The 17328-nt window shown below is 60.7% G+C and overlaps 1 protein-coding gene across 2 annotated transcripts in view; it reads left to right on the forward strand.

Moving 5' to 3' along the window:
• AK8 (adenylate kinase 8) overlaps positions 1–17328 on the forward strand; it is a 124098-nt gene that overhangs the window by 30292 nt on the left and 76478 nt on the right. For both annotated transcript variants that reach the window (XM_040963758.1, XM_040963759.1), the window contains one exon: positions 7316–7384. In XM_040963758.1, the coding sequence (XP_040819692.1) occupies positions 7316–7384 (69 nt within the window). The remainder of the gene's footprint in view (positions 1–7315; positions 7385–17328) is intronic.

A 17328-nucleotide genomic window follows, 5' to 3' on the forward strand; every position in this document is an offset into this window, starting at 1 on the left:
TGGCGGCTAGGCGGCGTAGTGAGAGGCGGCGTGGAGGCGAGGCGGCGAGAGGCGAGGCGCGTGGAGCGATGGCGGCGATGGCGGCGGTCGTCGTGAGGCTAGGCGGCGTGGCCCGAGGCGGAGAGGAGGCGAGGCGGCGTGTGGAGAGGCGCGAGCGGAGATGAGGCGGCGTGGCGGCGAGGCGTTGCGCTAGGTGTGCGATGCGGAGAGTAGCGTGCGGCCGAGGAGCTAGCGGCGTGCAGCAGGCGGCGATGGCGGCGAGGCGGCATGTGGCGAGCGCTTAGTGGCGATGGCTCCGGAGGCGTCGAGTAGGCCTATGGCGTCGAGGCGTCCGAGGCGGCTAGGTGGCGGAGGCGCTATGCGCGAAGCGCGGCGTGGAGTCGTGGGCGCGAGCCCGGACTCTGGCGCGGGGTCGGCGGAGGATGCTAGGATTCGAGGCGGCATGCTGCGAGGAGGTGATTCGGCTAGTCGGCGAGCTGCTAGCGCGGGCTGCGAGGCGGCCTGGCGCGGGGCGCTAGGCGGCAAGGCTCGAGCGCTGGGTCTAGTGCGGCCAGGCGCGGGGCGGCGAGATGTCGTGTGAGGCTGGCGTCTAGGAGGCGTGGCGCGAGCTGCTAGGCGGCTAGATGCGAGGCGCGAGGAGGCGAAGGAGCCAGGCGCGAGGAGTTCGAGGCGGTCTTGGAGGCTTGGTTGCGTAGCGGCGAGGCGTGGCGGCAGGAATCGTGTCGGCGTGTGGCGAGGAGTCGTGGGCGGCGTTGTCGGAGTGCGGCTAGCGCTACCGGCTTGGTAGAGCGGCGGAGGCGGCTGGCTGCGTGCGGCGTGCGGATTTCGGAGGGGGCGAGGGGCGAGGCGGCATGAGCGTGGCGGCTGGAGGCGTGTTTGCGTAGGCGCTAGTGGCGTGCCGCGAGGCTGGCCATGGCGATAGAGAGAGAGGCATGTGGCGAGCGCGTGCTGCGTGCGCAGGCGGCAGGAGCGGGGCGGCGTATGCGATGGAGTCCTTGGTCGTCGTGGGCGCAGGCGGCAGAGCGTGTCGGGCGAGGCGTAGTGGCGCGAGGCTGCGATGTAGCGGTGCGCAAGCGGCCTGGCGCGGGCGCGTGGGCGAAGGCGTAGCGGCAGAGGAGGCGTGGAGACGAGCGGAGTGGCGGCGTGTGCGTGAGGCGTGCGGCGAGGCTGAGTCGCCGTTCCAGTGGCGTGTGGCGAGCGGCGTGGAGGCGTGACGGCGAGGTGTCGTCGCTGAGGCGTGGAGGAGTGGAGGAGTGGTGCGTACGCGCGGGTCGGATGAGAGTGTGGCGAGGTGCCGATGAGTGGAGCGTGGGGCGTGCGAGTGGCGGCGTGGAGTGTGTATGGCGGAGTTGCGGCGTGGCGGCGTGGTTGAGTGGAGAGATGGTGCGTCGAGCGGGGCGGAGTGTGGCGTGGTGAGTGGTGGAGTGTCTTGGAGTATGGATGCTGGCGGAGTAGAGGAGTGGCGAGAGGCTAGAGCGCGTGTGGCTGAGGAGTGATCTGAGGATGGGGTGCCAGCGGCTGAGGAGTGGAGGCGTGCCGATGGTGGAGAGTGCGTGGCGCGGGGAGGCTGAGTCGATTGGAGCGAGGCGGCGAGTTGGATGTCGGCGTGCGGAGTGGCGGCGTGAGAGTGGAATGGTAAGTGAGAGTGTGGGTGAGCGTAGGTGCGTTCGAGAGGGGCGGAGTGGAGGATGGAGTGTCGGGCGTGGGCGGATGGAGGAGTGGAGAGTGGTGGAGTGCGGAGTGGAGGAGTGGCGCTTGAGGCGTGGGACGTGGTGCAGAGAGGCGTGGCTGAGAGTGGGAGAGGTGAGTGTGGAGTGGAGTAGTGGTGCAGTGGAGCCTTGGCTCGATGGCGGCTGGTGCGTGTAGAGTGGCGAGTGTGGAGTGGCGACAGGAGAGTGTTGAGAATGAGTGGCGAGTGAGGTCGGGCGAGTGCGGAGAGTGGCGTGGAGGAGTGGAAGAGCTGGAGAGGCGGCGTGGCGGAAGTGGACCGTGGTGAGTTGGAGCATGTGAAGTTGAGGAGTGAGGAGTGTGGAGTGGCGGAGTGACGGCTGGGCGAGATGCGAGGTGGCGTGGAGCGTGGTGGCGTGGCGGCGTGGTGGAGTGGAGCTGTGCCGTGGAGGAGTGCGGAGAGGCGAGGCGGCGTGGTGGACGTTGAGGCTTGGTGGCGAGGCGGAGTGTGCGTGGAGGAGTGCTGGGAGTTGAGGACGTGGAGCTGGAGGATTGCGGAGTGGGTGCGTGCCGGATGGTGCGTAGAGCGAGGGTGGCGTAGGCGTGGCCGCTGCGTGGTGCGTGGCGGCCGTGAGTCGTGGAGCGTGAGGCGTGATGAGAGCGCTGGACGCGTGGAGCGAGGAGGCTTGAGGCGTGGCGGCTGGCGCGTGGAGTGAGCTTGGTGGCGTGGAGCGTGGATGCGTGGCGGCGTGGTGGCGTGGCGGCGTTCAGGCTGGAGGCATAGCCGGTAGGCGGCGTGGCGGCAAGGTGGCGATGGAGGCGTGCGGCTTGGCGTGGCCATGTGGCGTGCGGACGATAGGTTGCGAGCGTGGACGCTTGGACGTGGCGGCACGCGAGTGGCGAGGAGCGTGAGCTTGGCGTCGTGTGGCTAGCGGCGGTGGCGGCGAGCGGCGAGAGGCGTATGGCCGTCGCCTGCGCGGGTGCGTAGAGGGAGCTATGGCTGCGTGCGGGAAGGCGGAAGCCCGTGGTGCGTAGGAGGCGAGTTGGCGAGCGGATTGGCGGCAGAGCAGGCGGCAGCGGCGTGGCGGCAGGCGCGAGGGCGGCGGGGGCGGCGAGCGTCCATGCACGGGCCGAGCGCCTGGCGCGGGGGCGCTAGAGGCGAGGCGGCGAGGCGGCGAGGCGCGATTCGGCTTAGGAGTCGAGGCCGAGGCTGCGTAGGCGGCGAAAGGCAGCGGCGAGGAGGCAGGAGCAGGTTGCGAGGCGGCAGGAGGCGTTGCGGCGAGCAGCGAGCGTCTTGAGGAGAGGCGAAGCGGCTAGGCTTCGTGGCGCGGGGTGCGCGAGCCGGCCTGGTCGCGTGTGCTGCGATGCGGCCTGCGCGGGGGCGCTTGGCGCGAGCAGTCGTGGCGTCAGGCGGCAGAGGCGGCGGAGCGCTAGGAGGCTGGTAGGCGGCTGTGCGGCGAGGTGCATGAGGCGATGCGGCGTGGAGCGAGGTTGCTAGTAGCGATGAGGCGAGGTTGCGAGCAGCAGGGCGCGAGAGGCGGCGATGCGGCTAGGCGGCAAGCGGCGAGAGGCAGGCGGCGATGCGCGAGTCGGCGTTGAGTTGGAGCGAGGCGGCGAGGCGCGGGCGGCAGCGGCAGGAGGTCGATGCGCGAGCGGATAGGCGGCGAGCTGCGTGGCGGCGAGGCGTCGAGGCGGCGAGGCGTGCAGGCGAGAGTAGGCGGCATGGCGCGAGGAGGCGATGCTGCTAGGCGCGAGGCGGCGACGGCGCGGGGTCGCTGGAGCGAGTCGCGTGTCGGCAGGCGCCAGGCGCTGCGCGTGGATGGCCGGTGGCGAGGGCGGCATGGCTGCGAAGGTGGCGTGGCGGCAGCCCTTGGCGCTAGAGGCGGAGGCGGTATGAGGCGCGCCGTCACGCGCGGGGCGCGAGTGGCAGTCGAGTGGCGAGCAGGAGGCTAGTGATGCGAGCGAGAGGCGAGGCGGCAGCGGCGAGGCGAGTGCCGTGAGAGTAGTCGTAGGTGGACTGGCAGATGGTGGCGACTCGCGGGGAGCGAGGTGGCTGGAGCGAGGTGGATGGCGTGTGGCGTGGCGGAGAGGGCGTGCTGGCGGCGTGGAGGCGTGTCAGCGTGGAGAGTGGTGGAGAGGTGAGTTCAGGGGCGGAGTGGCGGCTAGGTGGCGTGGCGCGTATGCGGGTGGTGGCGAGGCGGAGATGGAGGCTTGGGCGATGGCGGCTATATGGCGGAGTGCGCTGAGCTAGGCGGAGTGCGCGTAGGCCGGCGCTGGTAGCGATGGCGCAGAGGCGAGGCTAGGAGGCGTCGCGCGGGGCGGCCTGGAGGCGTGGCGCTTGGCGTGGCGAGAGGAGGCAGGTGGCGAGTGGCGTATTCGCGTAGGTGGCGTAGGCGCCGAGGAGCGAGGAGCATTGGAAGAGGCGGAGATGGTGGAGTGGTGCGAGGTGAGTGGTGAGTGGCCGTGAGGCGTGAGTGTGCGTGGACGGCGAGGTGGCGACGCGCGGGGGCGGCTGGCGGCGTGAGTCGTGGAGCGGGTCGCGATGGAGGATGGGCGCGAGGTGCGATGGAGCCGTGAGGAGATGGCGTCGTGGCGGCAGGCGTGGCGGCGTAGGTTGCGAGAGGCGTGGCGGAGACGGTGGGAGTTGTGTAGTGGCGGCTGGAGGCGTGGGAGCCGTGGCGGAGTATGCGGAGTGGCGCGTGGGCGTAGGCGGCGTGGTGACTGGCTGCGTGGAGGAGACGCTGCAGGTGGCGAGCGGCGATGGAGAGAGGAGCGTGCGGCCGGTGTCGGCGTGAGCTGTGGCCGTGCGCTGGTGACTGCGGCGTGTAGCCGCAGGCGAGGTGCGGCAGGGCGGCGTATGGCTGCGTATTGTGGCTGTGCGAGGTGCGTGGCGCGTGGAGGCGTGGCGGCGAGGTGCGTGGAGCGTGTGCGAGCAGCGTGCGGCGTAGGTGGAGAGAGGCGAGGAGCTGGTGGCGTAGGCGCGTAGGCTTGGTGCGTGGCGCGTGGCGGCGTGGCGCCTAGTGCCGAGGCGCGTGGAGGCGAGGAGTGGCGGCTATTGCGGCGAGGCGGCCGAGCGGAGTGTGGCTTGGCGGCAGAAGCGGAGCGGGCGTAGGCTGCTAGGAGCGGAGCGGCGAGTCGGCATGGCGTGGCGTCGTGTAGCGAGTTGGCGCTGGCGGAGTGTGGCGATGGCGCAGGCGCGAGGTGGCGGGCGGATGAGGCGTGGAGGCTTGGCGCGAGGAGGCGAGGATGCAGGCGGCGTGTGGAGAGCGGCTCCGTGGAGGCGAGGAGCGTGGCGAGTGGAGAGGAGCGTGGCGGAGGCGCGTGGAGGAGAGGCTGCGAGCGGCGATGCGAGGCGGAATGCGGCCGTGGCGGCGAGGCGATTCGGGCAGCGGCGTGGAGCCGAGCGGCTAGAGGCGGCTGAGTCGTGCGGCGAGTCTGCGAGCGGCCGTGGCGGCGAGGTCGGCGAGGCGAGGAGGCGTAGCGACGATGGCGGCGAGGGAGCGAGGCTGCGAGGCGCTATCTAGTGCTGCGATGGCGTCAGGCGTGCGAGGCGGCGATGCGAGCTCGAGGCTGCGAGGCGCGAGCGGCGAGGCCGCGTTGGCGCGTGGCATTGCGATGCGCGTGTACCCTATGATCCCAAGGTGACCCAGCGGCACCTCCATCCCGCGACAGCCTGTAGGCATGTGGGTCCTCAGCCGGAGCCCAGGCCTCCTGAGTGGGAGTGAGGACGGACGCTCCCGAGAGTCTGGCACATGTTCAAGTTGAGAGCCACTGGCGGGGTGTGGGGAGACGGTGGAAGTCAGGGTGCTGGCCAGCTTCCCTCTGGCCCCTCAGGGCTCCTCTTTCCTCTCCATGTCACTCAGTCCTTCTCTCTCTCTGCCTCATGCTGTCACTCTTCCACTTGTCCACGTCGCAGAAATCCTGGCGGTCTGGTAACATCTGCTTCCCAGCACAGGTTCCCCGTCCCCGTGCTCGCGTTTTTTGTTTCCACTGTATGTATGCCTCGGGCCTGCAAACTGGCTGTCACGGCTCCAGCTCTTTCGTCCCGTCAGCTTTGGATCTGGTGGGAAGCAAGGTTCCTCAGCCGCACCCCACCCTGCTGATGCCCTGGGCCTCACCTTCACTGGTTGGGATGGGATCGCAGTGTTCAGGGGCGGGATAGGCTGATGAGCTTGGACCAGTCGGGAGGCTACTCTGCTTCTGAAGGTGGGGTCGACCCCACCCAGCCCTACAAGCTGAAGGGCAAGAGGGTGAGTCCTTAAAGGGGGTTTGGGGAACTGTGTCACTAAACACAATTCAGTCAAGCACTGCTCAGCTCCAGGGCCTGAATCCCTGCGGCCCAGAGAAATTGGGCTCAGAGAAAGTGAGAGTGGAATGTTAATTGTAAAGTCCTGTAGCTGGGACAGCACAAACTGCTGGGATGAGACCCGCTGCTTCTAGGGTCCCCGTGGCCTGCAGCACCGCCCCCAGCAGGCTGCGTGAGAAGGGACTCTGCTGCTCAGAGGGGGAGGGGCCTGACTTGGAATCCCCTGCCCTCAGTCCAGGCAGGCTCACCCGCCCCCATTCTCTTCTCCCTAAAGTGAAGTCTTTTCTACTGTAATCACCACCTCACCTTCTTTTTCTGAGCCCTAAAAGCCACAGCCTGACACCACCCGACTGTGCTAGAAGCCCTGGGAGGAGTCAGCTCTCTGTTCCTGTGTGTGCCTGTACCAGGACATGTTCACGGTGGACCCCAGCAGCACTGGGGCGCAGGGCCTGGGGCCCCAAGACTTCACAAGCACTGGCTCTTGGAGCGAAGACCAGGCCTGCTCCCTGGCCTGGCAGAAGTGGCAGGAAGAATCACCTGTCCCTCCTTGCCTCGGCTGGACTCCTTTGTGTGGCGGCTGCCGGCACAGCTGTGCAGACCTGGGCTCGGAACTGTGGCCCGCACTGGGCCAGAGCCCCTCCCGCTGGTCGTGGGAGGCCAGTTTGGCCCTGGGCAAGCAGTTGGGGTGTGGTTTGGGACTGGACCCCTTCTCCCCCGCCGGCTCTCCCATGGAAGAATGGGAGCCAAAGGCAGCAGCACCAGCTTTTGGGGATCTCAGGTCAAGGGCATCCTAGGGAGGGGTGTTCTAAGAGCCTTGGCCCAGGACACTCAGTCTGAGCCAATCAGGTCAGATTTGTGAGGCTTGGGGTAAGAACTTTGGTCCTGGAGCTGGGTCGGGAACCAGCAGGTCTGGGGGTATCCCGGGGAGGGGATTGCAGCATTTGCCTGTTTTCACAGCATAGACACTCACACCAAGCTAAGGTTCAGGCTACCCACGTGGTCACACAAAGTGGGACTGCGGGGAGTGAGCTGGGTTCCCCCACACTGCCACGTGGGCATGAAGGCAGTTAGGATGCCATCCCTTCCCTTCAGGAACCGCGCAGCTCACTGGGGACCTGGGCATGTGGACAGGTATCATAAGCCAGTTCATTACTCAAGAGGAGCAGGCTCAGCTCTGTGTGGGGCGGGGGCGTGGGGTGGGCACTCCGTGCAGGCAGAGGCTGGGAGGCAGCTGTGGAGTGTCCCAGGCTGAGGCTGGCCAGGGGCACAGTCCACACGTTGGAGCGGTGGAGTGCCCCTTTGAGCCACAGGCCCTCACCCCACCTGTCGTCTCCTCCTCAGAATCTCCCCAGCCAGCTGCTCGTCCGAATGGTTCAGGAGCGTCTGGAAGAGGAGGACTGTGTCCGGAGGGTAAGGCTCCCGTGTGACGTGGGAAGACAAAGGGGAGGAAGGAGGGATGTGACCAGAGGGGACAGCAGACAAACAGGTCTGAAGGTCAGTCTGGGGCCATGGGCTAAGCAGAGCCCAGCACGGTCACCCCCGGCATCGTGGGAGCGTGTCCTGTAGAAGTGACGTGGAGTGCAGGTGGCACAGAACGCACAAGGATGGGCAGTGGAAAGGCTGGTGTAAGCGCCTACCCTAGCACCATGAGGTCCCCGGGACAGATGTGCAGGGTACAGTGGGCTTGCCAAGGGTGCCACAAACTCTCATCTCCAGGTGGTGGTGGGCAACTTCCTGGGGCACAGAGGGCAGGTAGAGGGTGGGGTGGACAGTACAGAGTGCCTATCAGCCAGGCCCTGACTGGGGAGTACCTCGCCCAGTTGTCCCTGGCTTGGCCCTGCTACTTCCCACATCCTACCTTTGTGTCGGCATCCATCCCACCGGGCCTCGTTCAAGCGCCCGTGAACGATCGAAGTGGGCGGTGAATTCTATTGGCCCAGAGATCCGCCATTTCTGCTGCCCCCACTTCCTGCCTGCCCTGTCCAGCAGGCCTCTGCGTCTGAGGAACTCCTGGTGGCAGTTTCCGGGACAGTTCTGCAGGCAGTATGTCCTCTTGCTTCTCTTTCCACTCACATCGTCGCTGTTTTGCCTGCGTGCCCACAGGACATGTTTTCTCCCCTGAATTGAGAGTTCTGGGTTGGAACTCCTGGAGAGGTGGATGGGACTTGGGGTGCGCCCTGCGGGTCCTGAGGCCTCCCTCCCCCTCCTCTCTGCCGAGCCCATGCCATCAAGTCTGTCACGTGGCTGCTCTCTCTGCTCTGCTCCACTATGGGGTCCCATCGTTGTGTTTCTCAGTCCTAAAAATTCAGCTTGGCTTTTTGTTCTGACTTCTGATTCTAAGCTGAGACATTTATTTGTTAAAAAAGCAGAGATGGAGGGTGCTTACCCCAGGGGCCTGCACACACTGGCAGTTGAGGCTGGGAGCTGGGCGCTCGGTCCAGCTCTCTCACCTGGGCAGCTGAACCCAGCTTTTGAGCTGTCCCCATTGCTTTCCAGGACCGCTAGAATCAGGGGTCGAAGCTGAGAATCAGAGCTTGTCCGGGTTGCTGGCTTAACTCCTATGTTTCCCCTAATTTCCTGGTTAGAATTTTGTTTGTTTTCAAGATTTATTTATTTTCATTGGAAGGGCAGGTTTACAGAGAGAAGGAGAGAAAGAAAGATCTCCTCTCCCTGGTTCACTCCCGAAATGACTGCAATGGCCAGAGCTGAGCCGATTTGAAGCCAGGAACCAGGAGCTTCTTCCGGGTATCCCATGCGGGTGCAGGGTCCCAATACTTTGGGCCATCCTCGACTGCTTTCCCAGGCCTCAGCCAGGGAGTTGGACGGGAAGTGGAGCAGCTAGGATATAAATCAGCTCCCGTATGGGATCCCAGCACTTGGAGGTGGGAGATGAGCCAGTTGAGCCATTGTGCCAGCCCCTGCAGAGCCATTTTTGGATATTAACAGTAGCGACAGGAGATGCTGTGTCTTGTTTTAAACCCAGTGGTGAGAGGCAGGGGTTTAGCCCAGCAGTTAAGATCCATGTACCCCATCAAAGTACTCAAGTTCAAGGTCTGACCACAGCTCTGGCTGCAGGCCCTGGGAGACAGCATGCTGGCTGCAGTGGTGGGAGTCCTCCTGCCTGTGTGGGAACTGGCACAGAGGAGCTCAAGGCCTTCCCCTGCGGAGAGGCAGACAGCAGACACGTGGGCTCAAGTCCACTGGAGATGGGCTCAGAGCAGCACGGCAGGAGGCGCCCTGGGCCCTGCACGAGGGGTGGGGCCTATGTGCAGCTCTCTCCACGTCCCTAACTGTTGGATGAGGCCCCGTGGCAGGCAGTGCCGGGCACCCACGATTGGTGATGCTGGACTGAGTGGCACTGACCTCGGGGGTGCTGGCCTTGCTGGACGTCACTGTTCCTCCCCTCCCCCGCCAAGCGCATGAAGCAATGGGAGTCACGTTTCCAGGCTACTATATCCCGACTTGAATGTCTCTGGCATGTAAGCTCAGCCCGGGACCCTGGACTGTCTGGTCTCAGGGGGGTTAGTGAGTTGTCACCTTTGCACCCCGTGGTCCGAGAGCACCTGTGCGGAGATGCCACATGGCCTGGGCATAGGAGCCAGGGCCGCTTTGGCTATACACTCTTAGGCGACAGTTTTGGGGGAAATATGGTGATTCTAGGACATTCAAACATGCATTTTAACATCTATGAACCCTTTATTTTCTTAAGATTATTTTTTGAAAGGCAGAGAAAGATCTCTCATCCATTGGTTCAGTCCCAACGTGACTATAACGGCTATGGCTGGGCCAAGCCAGCATCAGGAGCCAGGAACTCCATCTGGACTGCCCACGTGGGTGACAGGGGTTCAAGCACGTGGGCTGCCCTCTGCGGCCTTCCCAGGAACACTAGCAGGGAGTCGGTCAGAAGTGGAGCAGCCAGGATCTGAACCAGCTCTCCAATGTGGAATGCAGGCATCTTCAGCAGTGGCTTAATCCACTTCACCACAACACCAGATGTGTACAAGCCTTCTTAGCCTGTTGAGAGCCTCTTTCTGTACCGCTCTCCTCATAGTGCGCCTGCAGTGCGTGTGAGGCACCAGGTGTCACCAGCCCTGGCCAGCAGCTCTGCCGCCATCATCGCCATGTCGGGATGGTGACCCTGATGGTCACTCTGATGATGGTGGCACTTTATTGGTCCCATGCCACCGCAGGTGTACCTCGCACTGTGTGAAGAGGCTGTCATTACTCTACTGTGGGTGTCTCCCGACTGGACTGGAAGCATAGCACACCCCGGGACCGAGGGCCATGCCCAGCGCCTGCATGAGTGTTGACGGCCACCCTGTGAGGCAGTGGCGTAAGCTAGGATGCGCCCAGCTTGTTTGTCTTGCCGAACATCCACAGCAAGTTCCCGAATCCAGAAGAAACCTGGCCTCATGCTTGCAGCCCCTGTTTCCTTTTCAAAGGTCATGTCCTGTGGCAGGAGGGCGGGCTGAGGTGAGGCCCTCCCTGCCCTTGCCCTCCAGCCCTCTGTGGCTCGGCTCTGTGAGAGCCGGGGCTGGGTGTGAGCGCTGCAGCGGCCTCCCAACCTCCCCGTTCTGTGATTCCACGCAAGTCTGAGCCATCATTACCTGCAGAGAGCAGAATTATCTCCTCTGATTTGTTTTAAAATTCTTCTAACCTTCAAGGGGCATCCAGTGCCTTTTTCGTCTCTTCCCGGTGGAGACAGGATTTCAAGAGTGAGAGGTTAGGCTTCTAATTATGGGCTTTGGTTGTTTCAAAAACAAAACAGACCTTCATCCAAAGTAAACGGGCTTTCTTGCTTTTAGGGAAAAAAGTGACACATATGCATATTCATTTATATGGTAATTATTATTATTTGGCTACACAGGGACTGGCATTGATAACACAGAGCACGTTGGGAAGGCGGGGGAAGGGGGTAGTGGGGGGTGGCATGCCATCAGAGCCCATCGGGGTCCCGTGGTTAGAGTGCGCTTTTGTTTTTTTTCTTGTTTTCCTGTCTCATACAATCTCTGTGAAGAATGTTTTGAGGTGACCATCAAATGCATCTGAGACTTTGTCTCTCCTGGCAGCCCGGGGAGTGGCTGCTCCTGCTGGGGGCCGCGGGAGCCCCTCCTCAGGAAGCCCTGGCTTCCTCCCCTCCCACCCCCAGGCACAGGAGGGCTGAGAAATGAGGTGGTGGGCTCTGGAGGCTGGGGCGGGGGAGGCCCGGCGTGTGGAGACCCTCGTGGGAGGCCCCTTCTTCTGTCTGGGCTCCAACGCAAGGCCCTGTGCTCTGACTCCCTCCCTCTGTCTTTGCACCTGTCAGGTGCATGCTTGCTTGCTTTTGCTTTGCTATTCGGGTTACTGTTATTATTATCACTATAAAAAGTTGAATAGTTTTTAAGCACGAGTTTCTATTTTTCTTTTTCTTTTTGATGATGTTTACATAGCTGATCAGGGTGGGAAGCGTCGAGGATCAGGGGAAAGTGGGCAAAACCATTGTTTACACATATTTTTCCTCTTCCTGTATCTGGGGGAGGGAGGATAGAAGGGAAGAAACACGCCCAGCCCCCCAACTGCCTCAGCAGCCCGGGATGGGGAACGGCCACCCGATGGCGTCCCAGGGTCCCCGTTGTGGAGCCTGTCCCTAGGGTTCTGCTCAAGTGGTTTCGATAGTTCTGAGATGCTGTTGATAGCGCCACTCCAAGGATGAGGAAATCTTTCCAAGGTCAACTGGCTGACATAGCCCACCTTACAGTATCCATTCACCCAGGAATTTGCTGTCAAGCTTCACTAGGGTAATTGAAAAATTTGATCTGCCTTCTTTCCACTGCAACCCAATGGGTGCTGCGGCCCTGCCCGCCCTGCCTGCCCTGCCCGCCTTGCCCACTGCACAGTTGGGCCTCACATACACCAGGCAGAGCTGCAGCCCAGTCAGTGTGACCCCCCAGCTCTGGTTCCTATGCCTGCCAGCATGTTCAGTGGACTTTCAAGTCTGTCCCATAACCCATTCAGATCTTGTATACATCATTGGGCACTGAAGCTCAACCCAACCAGGCCCACACTCATGCCAGCAGGCACCCTTGCCTCTCTAGCCAGGCCTGTCCCCAGTCCTGGTTCTCATGCTCACCAGTGGGAGTTGCAGCCCATCAGAGAGGTTCCCAGAGCTTCCCCAATGGGCACTTGTATCCGGATCTTGCACTCTCCAGGTGGTTCTGCAGTCTAGCTTGACAGGACTTGTCCCTAGTCCCAACCCTTACCAGCTCATGCTGCAGCAAAGCCCAAACCACCTGACCTTACACTGGCTCAAGGCATATATTTCTTTCCTGACTTCCCCACATCCATTCATGAGGTGTCAAGTTCAGTAGGCAGCGGAATGTCCACTGCTTGCTGGCCTTCACTGGAGGCTAAGGTGGCCAACATGGAAACTTCCTGGAAGATACCTTCTTTGGAAGAAAGTCAGAGAGAGCGAGAGAGAGAGAGAGAGAAAGCTGTCTCTGGCTCACTGCCCTGACACCTACAATGGCCAGCAATGTACCAGGCTGGAGCCAGGAACCAGGAGCTTCTTCTGGGTCACCCACATGGGTGCCAGGGTGCCAGGGCATCAGACACTGGTGCCATCTTGTGCTGCTTCCCAGATCATTTCAGAGAGCTGGATGAGAAGTGGAGCAGCAGGGCATGTGCTGGTGCTCCAAGGGGAAGCTGGCGCTGCTGGGAGGGCCAAATGTGCTGTGCCACAATGCAGGCCCCAGCACTGCATCTTTCTATAGGAGCCTGGGTGTGTCCGTTCCTATGATGTGTCTATAGAACATCCCCAGGGTTGGGCCTGCACACGGCTCAGCCTCATTCCTTCCCTGCCTGTACCCCATTCCCTGGTATCCACCCTGGGTAGCCGGTCTTCCTCCAGCACACTCCAGTGCCGTTGGGACCTATACCACTGTGGCAAGGACATCCTGTTCCCATTGGCTATCGGCTCAAGGAGGAAAAGGGCTTACAGCTCAACAGAACCGTCCGGTCAGAATTGACATCTCGAAGGTTTCCGTGATGGAAACGTGGCTATCTGTGGCTTCCTCAACAGACTGGCTTTCGCTCCGGCCTGGTTCAGGGGCCACTCACGGAGATTCACGGAGTGACTTTGCTCCTCGCGTCTGAAAATCGCTCCTAGGGTTGGTGCTTTCGAGTTCCTCATGTGGCCTTGGTCTCCTACAGCATGATGGACTCTAGTGACTGCACCCCAAGTACTGTGACGTGTTGGCTTGGGGCTTTCCAGCCCGGTCTCTGTGTCCCGTGCTGATTTTCCTGTTACTCAGCTCAGCCACCCAGCTTGACCACACAGATCCATTATGCTTTGTGTAAAACACTGAGTTAAAGTGTCATGGGAGAGGAATCATGCCTGCTGGGGATTCCTATTTGCCTTAGCAATGTCTCCCTAAAAACTGTCTTCAGGAATAATCATTCCTAAAATCAGACGTGAAAGGGGGAACTAGGGCCCTGATGGAGAAAGCATTCCGTGGTGCCCTACACTGAGGCTGCCAGGCCAGGTCAAGTGGACTCTGTGACCGAGCTCAGTTCGAGTGTCACAACTGGCAGATACCTTAACATTTTCATTCCCTACCCTTCCCCCTCTCCAGTGATCATGGGTGAAGGAGAGACGCTTGTTGAGTGGTGGGAGAGTTTTTTTTAAAGATTTATTTATTTTTATTGGAAAGGCAGGCATACAGAGAGGAGGAGACAGAGAGAAAGATCTTCTGTCAGCTGATTCATCTCCAAGTGGCCATGATGGCTGGAGCTGAGCTGATCCGAAGCCAGGAACCAGGAGCTTCTTCCAGGGCTCCCACATTGGTACAGGGACAGGGTCCCAAGGCTTTGGGCAGTCCTCTACTGCTTTCCCAGGCCACAAAGAGGAAGGTGGATAGAAAGTGGGGCTGGATGGGAAGCAGGGAGCTGGATGGGAAGCAGGGCCGTTGGGACACGAACTGGTGCCCATATGGGATCCCAGCGCATGCAAGGCAAGGACTTTAGCTCTTGGGCTACCATGCCAGGCCTGTGGTTAGAATTTCACAACTGAGTTTTGTAATGTGTAAAAAGGCAGTGGCCTCCACACATATGAATGTAATTTCCTGGGTTCTCCATGTGGCTTGTGTCCCCTCTGCTGGCCTACAGCATCTTGTACCCCTGAGCTGGAGGACGGTAGTTAAGCAGAAGGCAGACAGGAGGTGGCAGTGGGGGCAGTTTTTGGCCTGGCAAATCCCGCAGCAATTAAGATGCCCATGTCCTGTACAGGAGTGCCTGTAACCGAGTCCCAGCTCCACCTCTCGCTGCCGCCTTCCTATGTACGCACACCCAGGGAGACGCAGGTGGTTCCCTGCCATCTGCTTAGAAGACCCAACCGAGCTCAGGCTCCCAGCTCTGGCCTGGCCCAGCCCTAGCTGCTGCAGTAATGTGAGGGTACACCAGGGCATGAGATTCTCTCTCTCACTCAAATTAGAAGAAAGAAAGGAATGGACGGAGAAGAGTTTTGCTATGTGGAGCAACTGTCATTTGTAGGCAGGCCACAGGCACACCATGCAAGACATGGCACAGGCCTGGCGGCGTGGCCTGGTGGCGTGGCCTAGCGGATAAAGTCCTCGCCTTGAACGCCCCGGGATCCCATATGGGCAGCTGTTCTAATCCCGGCGGCCCTGCTTCCCATCCAGCTCCCTGCTTGTGGCCTGGGAAAGCAGTCGAGGATGGCCCAAAGCTTTGGGACCCTGCACCCGTGTGGGATACCTGGAAGAAGTTCCTGTCTCCTGGCTTCGGACCAGCATAGCATCGGCCATTGCGCTCACTTGGGGAGTGAATCATCAGACGGAAGATCTTCCTCTCTGTCTCTCCTCCTCTCTGTATATCTGACTTTCCAATAAATAAATAAATCTTAAAAAAAAAAAAAAGACATGGCACAAAGCAACAGCGGTCTCATGCTTTTGCATTAAATGAGACAATCTAGGCAGATTTCTGGCTCTGTACTCAGCCCCCTGGTCCACTTGGGCCGAGTGCAGATGCCCTTTCTGTGGGAGGTGAACTCAGCGACAGCCTCCTGAGTGTCACAACTGCTTCCTCATACTTGCTTTGTGTTGGAGAATGGAGTCCCGGCCCCTTTCAGGGTGGCCTCCTGGTCCTCTGTCGCCTCCTTGCAACAAGAGCCTGATGGCGTATTTTCAGAGCTACAACTGCAGTGAGATCTGTGACAGCCTCTCTGATGGATGCGTGAGAATTATCAGTGCCTGAGGGGAACAAGATCAACAAAATTCCAGAACCAGCCACAGCCCACCTGCTAGCCCCTATTCCTGGCTCCCATCCACCAGCTGGTAGAGTTCTGTTGTAGTTTTTCTTTTAGTTCTGTGAGTTTCTGCTGTGGCTGTGGAGCATCTCAGCCGTGGGAGACACGGCTCACCCCTGTTAAGGAGATTTTGCTGGGCGGCTGGAGAAGGGCCTTGTGTGTGTGGCAGATTCAGACCTCAGCGAGCAGACCTTTGAGAAATGTGTCAAGTCCAAGTGGTCTCATTCCTCTGCTCAACCTTGGCCGCATTCCCCCATACACTGGCAGCGGGCAGGGCTCTGTTGCAACCCACGACCCTGACCCCCCGAATGGGATTGTGTCCCTTCCACTGTATGTGCAAGGTTATACTTTTAATACTCACAGGTCAGTGTCTGTTAGATCTCATGTAATATCGTGGAGGGCGTTAGCACGGGGTGAAGATGCTGTTTGAGATGCCTGCGCCCCTTTATTGGGAGTCCCTGGATTTGAATCCTGGCTCAGCAGCTCATGCCAGCTTCCTGCTCACTGGGCCGGGCAGTGGCTGTGGGTCCATGCCACCCACCTGGGAGACCTGGGTGGGATCCCTGGCTCCTGGCTTCAGCCTGGCCTGTTCTTGGCTGTTGTGACCATTTGGGGATTTAGCCAGTGGATAGAAGATCTCTCCCTCCTCCACCGCGTGTGTGTGTCCCAACCTTGCAAATAGTTAACAATGAAAATCATGTATCAAGGAGTTTGCCACTTTCATAGTTCAGGGGAAGCAATGTTGTGTACTTCTGCTTGAGGAACCACAATTTAGAATTTACTGCCTGGGTCGCCCCCCACCCCAGCCCCTCTGCTTCATGGTTGCTGATGTCTGCCTCCCAGCTTAGCATGTGAGTCCGTATTTTGCCAGGGCAGTGCTGGTGGGAGGGTGATGCTGTAATGTGTGTATATGTATAAAATTTTTTTTTGAGAGAGGGTTCTGCTACCTACTGGTTAACTCCTCAGATGGCTGCAGATAGCTGGTGCTGCGCCAAGCAGAAGCCAGGAGCTTGGAACTCTACCTGGTCTCCCACATGGGTGGCAGGGACCCAAGTCCTTAGGCCATCACCTGCTGCCTCCCAGGGGGCATGTCAGCAGGAAACTGGACCGGAAGCAGAAGGGCCAGGACGTCACCCAGGCAGCCAAGCCACAGCTCGCCCCAACCCATGCCGAGCTACTTGTCACTGGCTTGAATCGTCAGTGTCCCACACTGCCTGCGATGCTCATTGTGCATTTTACTCACACAGCTTTGGAGCATCACTGGAGTCCAGGCAGACGATAACTCATCCTTCCCACGAAGGCATCACTGAGGCAGTGGGCCAGCCTGGGTTTCTCCCGGAGCAGTGGGACTGCTGCATGTCTCAGCAGAGATGCAGAGATGAGGTTGGGAGTGGAGGAGGGACCAAGGAAGTTGGGGAAGGGGCCTTGGCCTCGGGAGAGGTGGGTGTGAGTGTCCCTGAGGACCAGGTCACAGGTGTGTGTGTGTGGTGCCCGCCTGGGAGAGAGGGGCAGGTGAGTTGTGATGGAAGGGCAGTGGCCAGGAAGGACAGCTGTGGGCAGTCCTGCTCCCTCCTGGGGCTGTGTAAACCAGCCACCTTCACCCTGTGGATGGGGTCTTTCTCACATGGTTTTCAGGGAGAGGAAAGAAGGACTGTGTGTGAAGTGTCTGCTGCAAGCTGGGCACTTGCTCGCCACGCTCATGAGGCCATTTTGGGGGTGCCATCAGGGCAGGCCTCCCTGTCTCCAGTGCACAATCAAGGTCACAGGTCTACATAGGTCAGAGCCAACATCCATCCCCAGTCCCAGTGGAGTCCATGACCAGATGGACTCCAGTGCTTCCCCTGGACCAAAGGGCCAAGATTGAGAGGTGTGGGGGTCCCAGGCAAGGCAGAGGGCAAAGCAGGGGTGCAGAGGCTGCACCTGGATGAGAGAACGAGGAATGGAGAGGCCCGTGGGGCTGGAAGAGCCATTGGGGCACCTCAGCCCTTGGATGGTGGCAAGCATCGGCACCAACTGGGGACCTGGAGCCCATTCCCCACCCGCCAGTGCCACTGGG

Source organism: Ochotona curzoniae, unplaced genomic scaffold, assembly GCF_017591425.1.
Source record: "Ochotona curzoniae isolate NIBS_2020 unplaced genomic scaffold, NIBS_Ocur_1.0 scaffold_3208, whole genome shotgun sequence".
NCBI lineage: Eukaryota > Metazoa > Chordata > Mammalia > Lagomorpha > Ochotonidae > Ochotona > Ochotona curzoniae.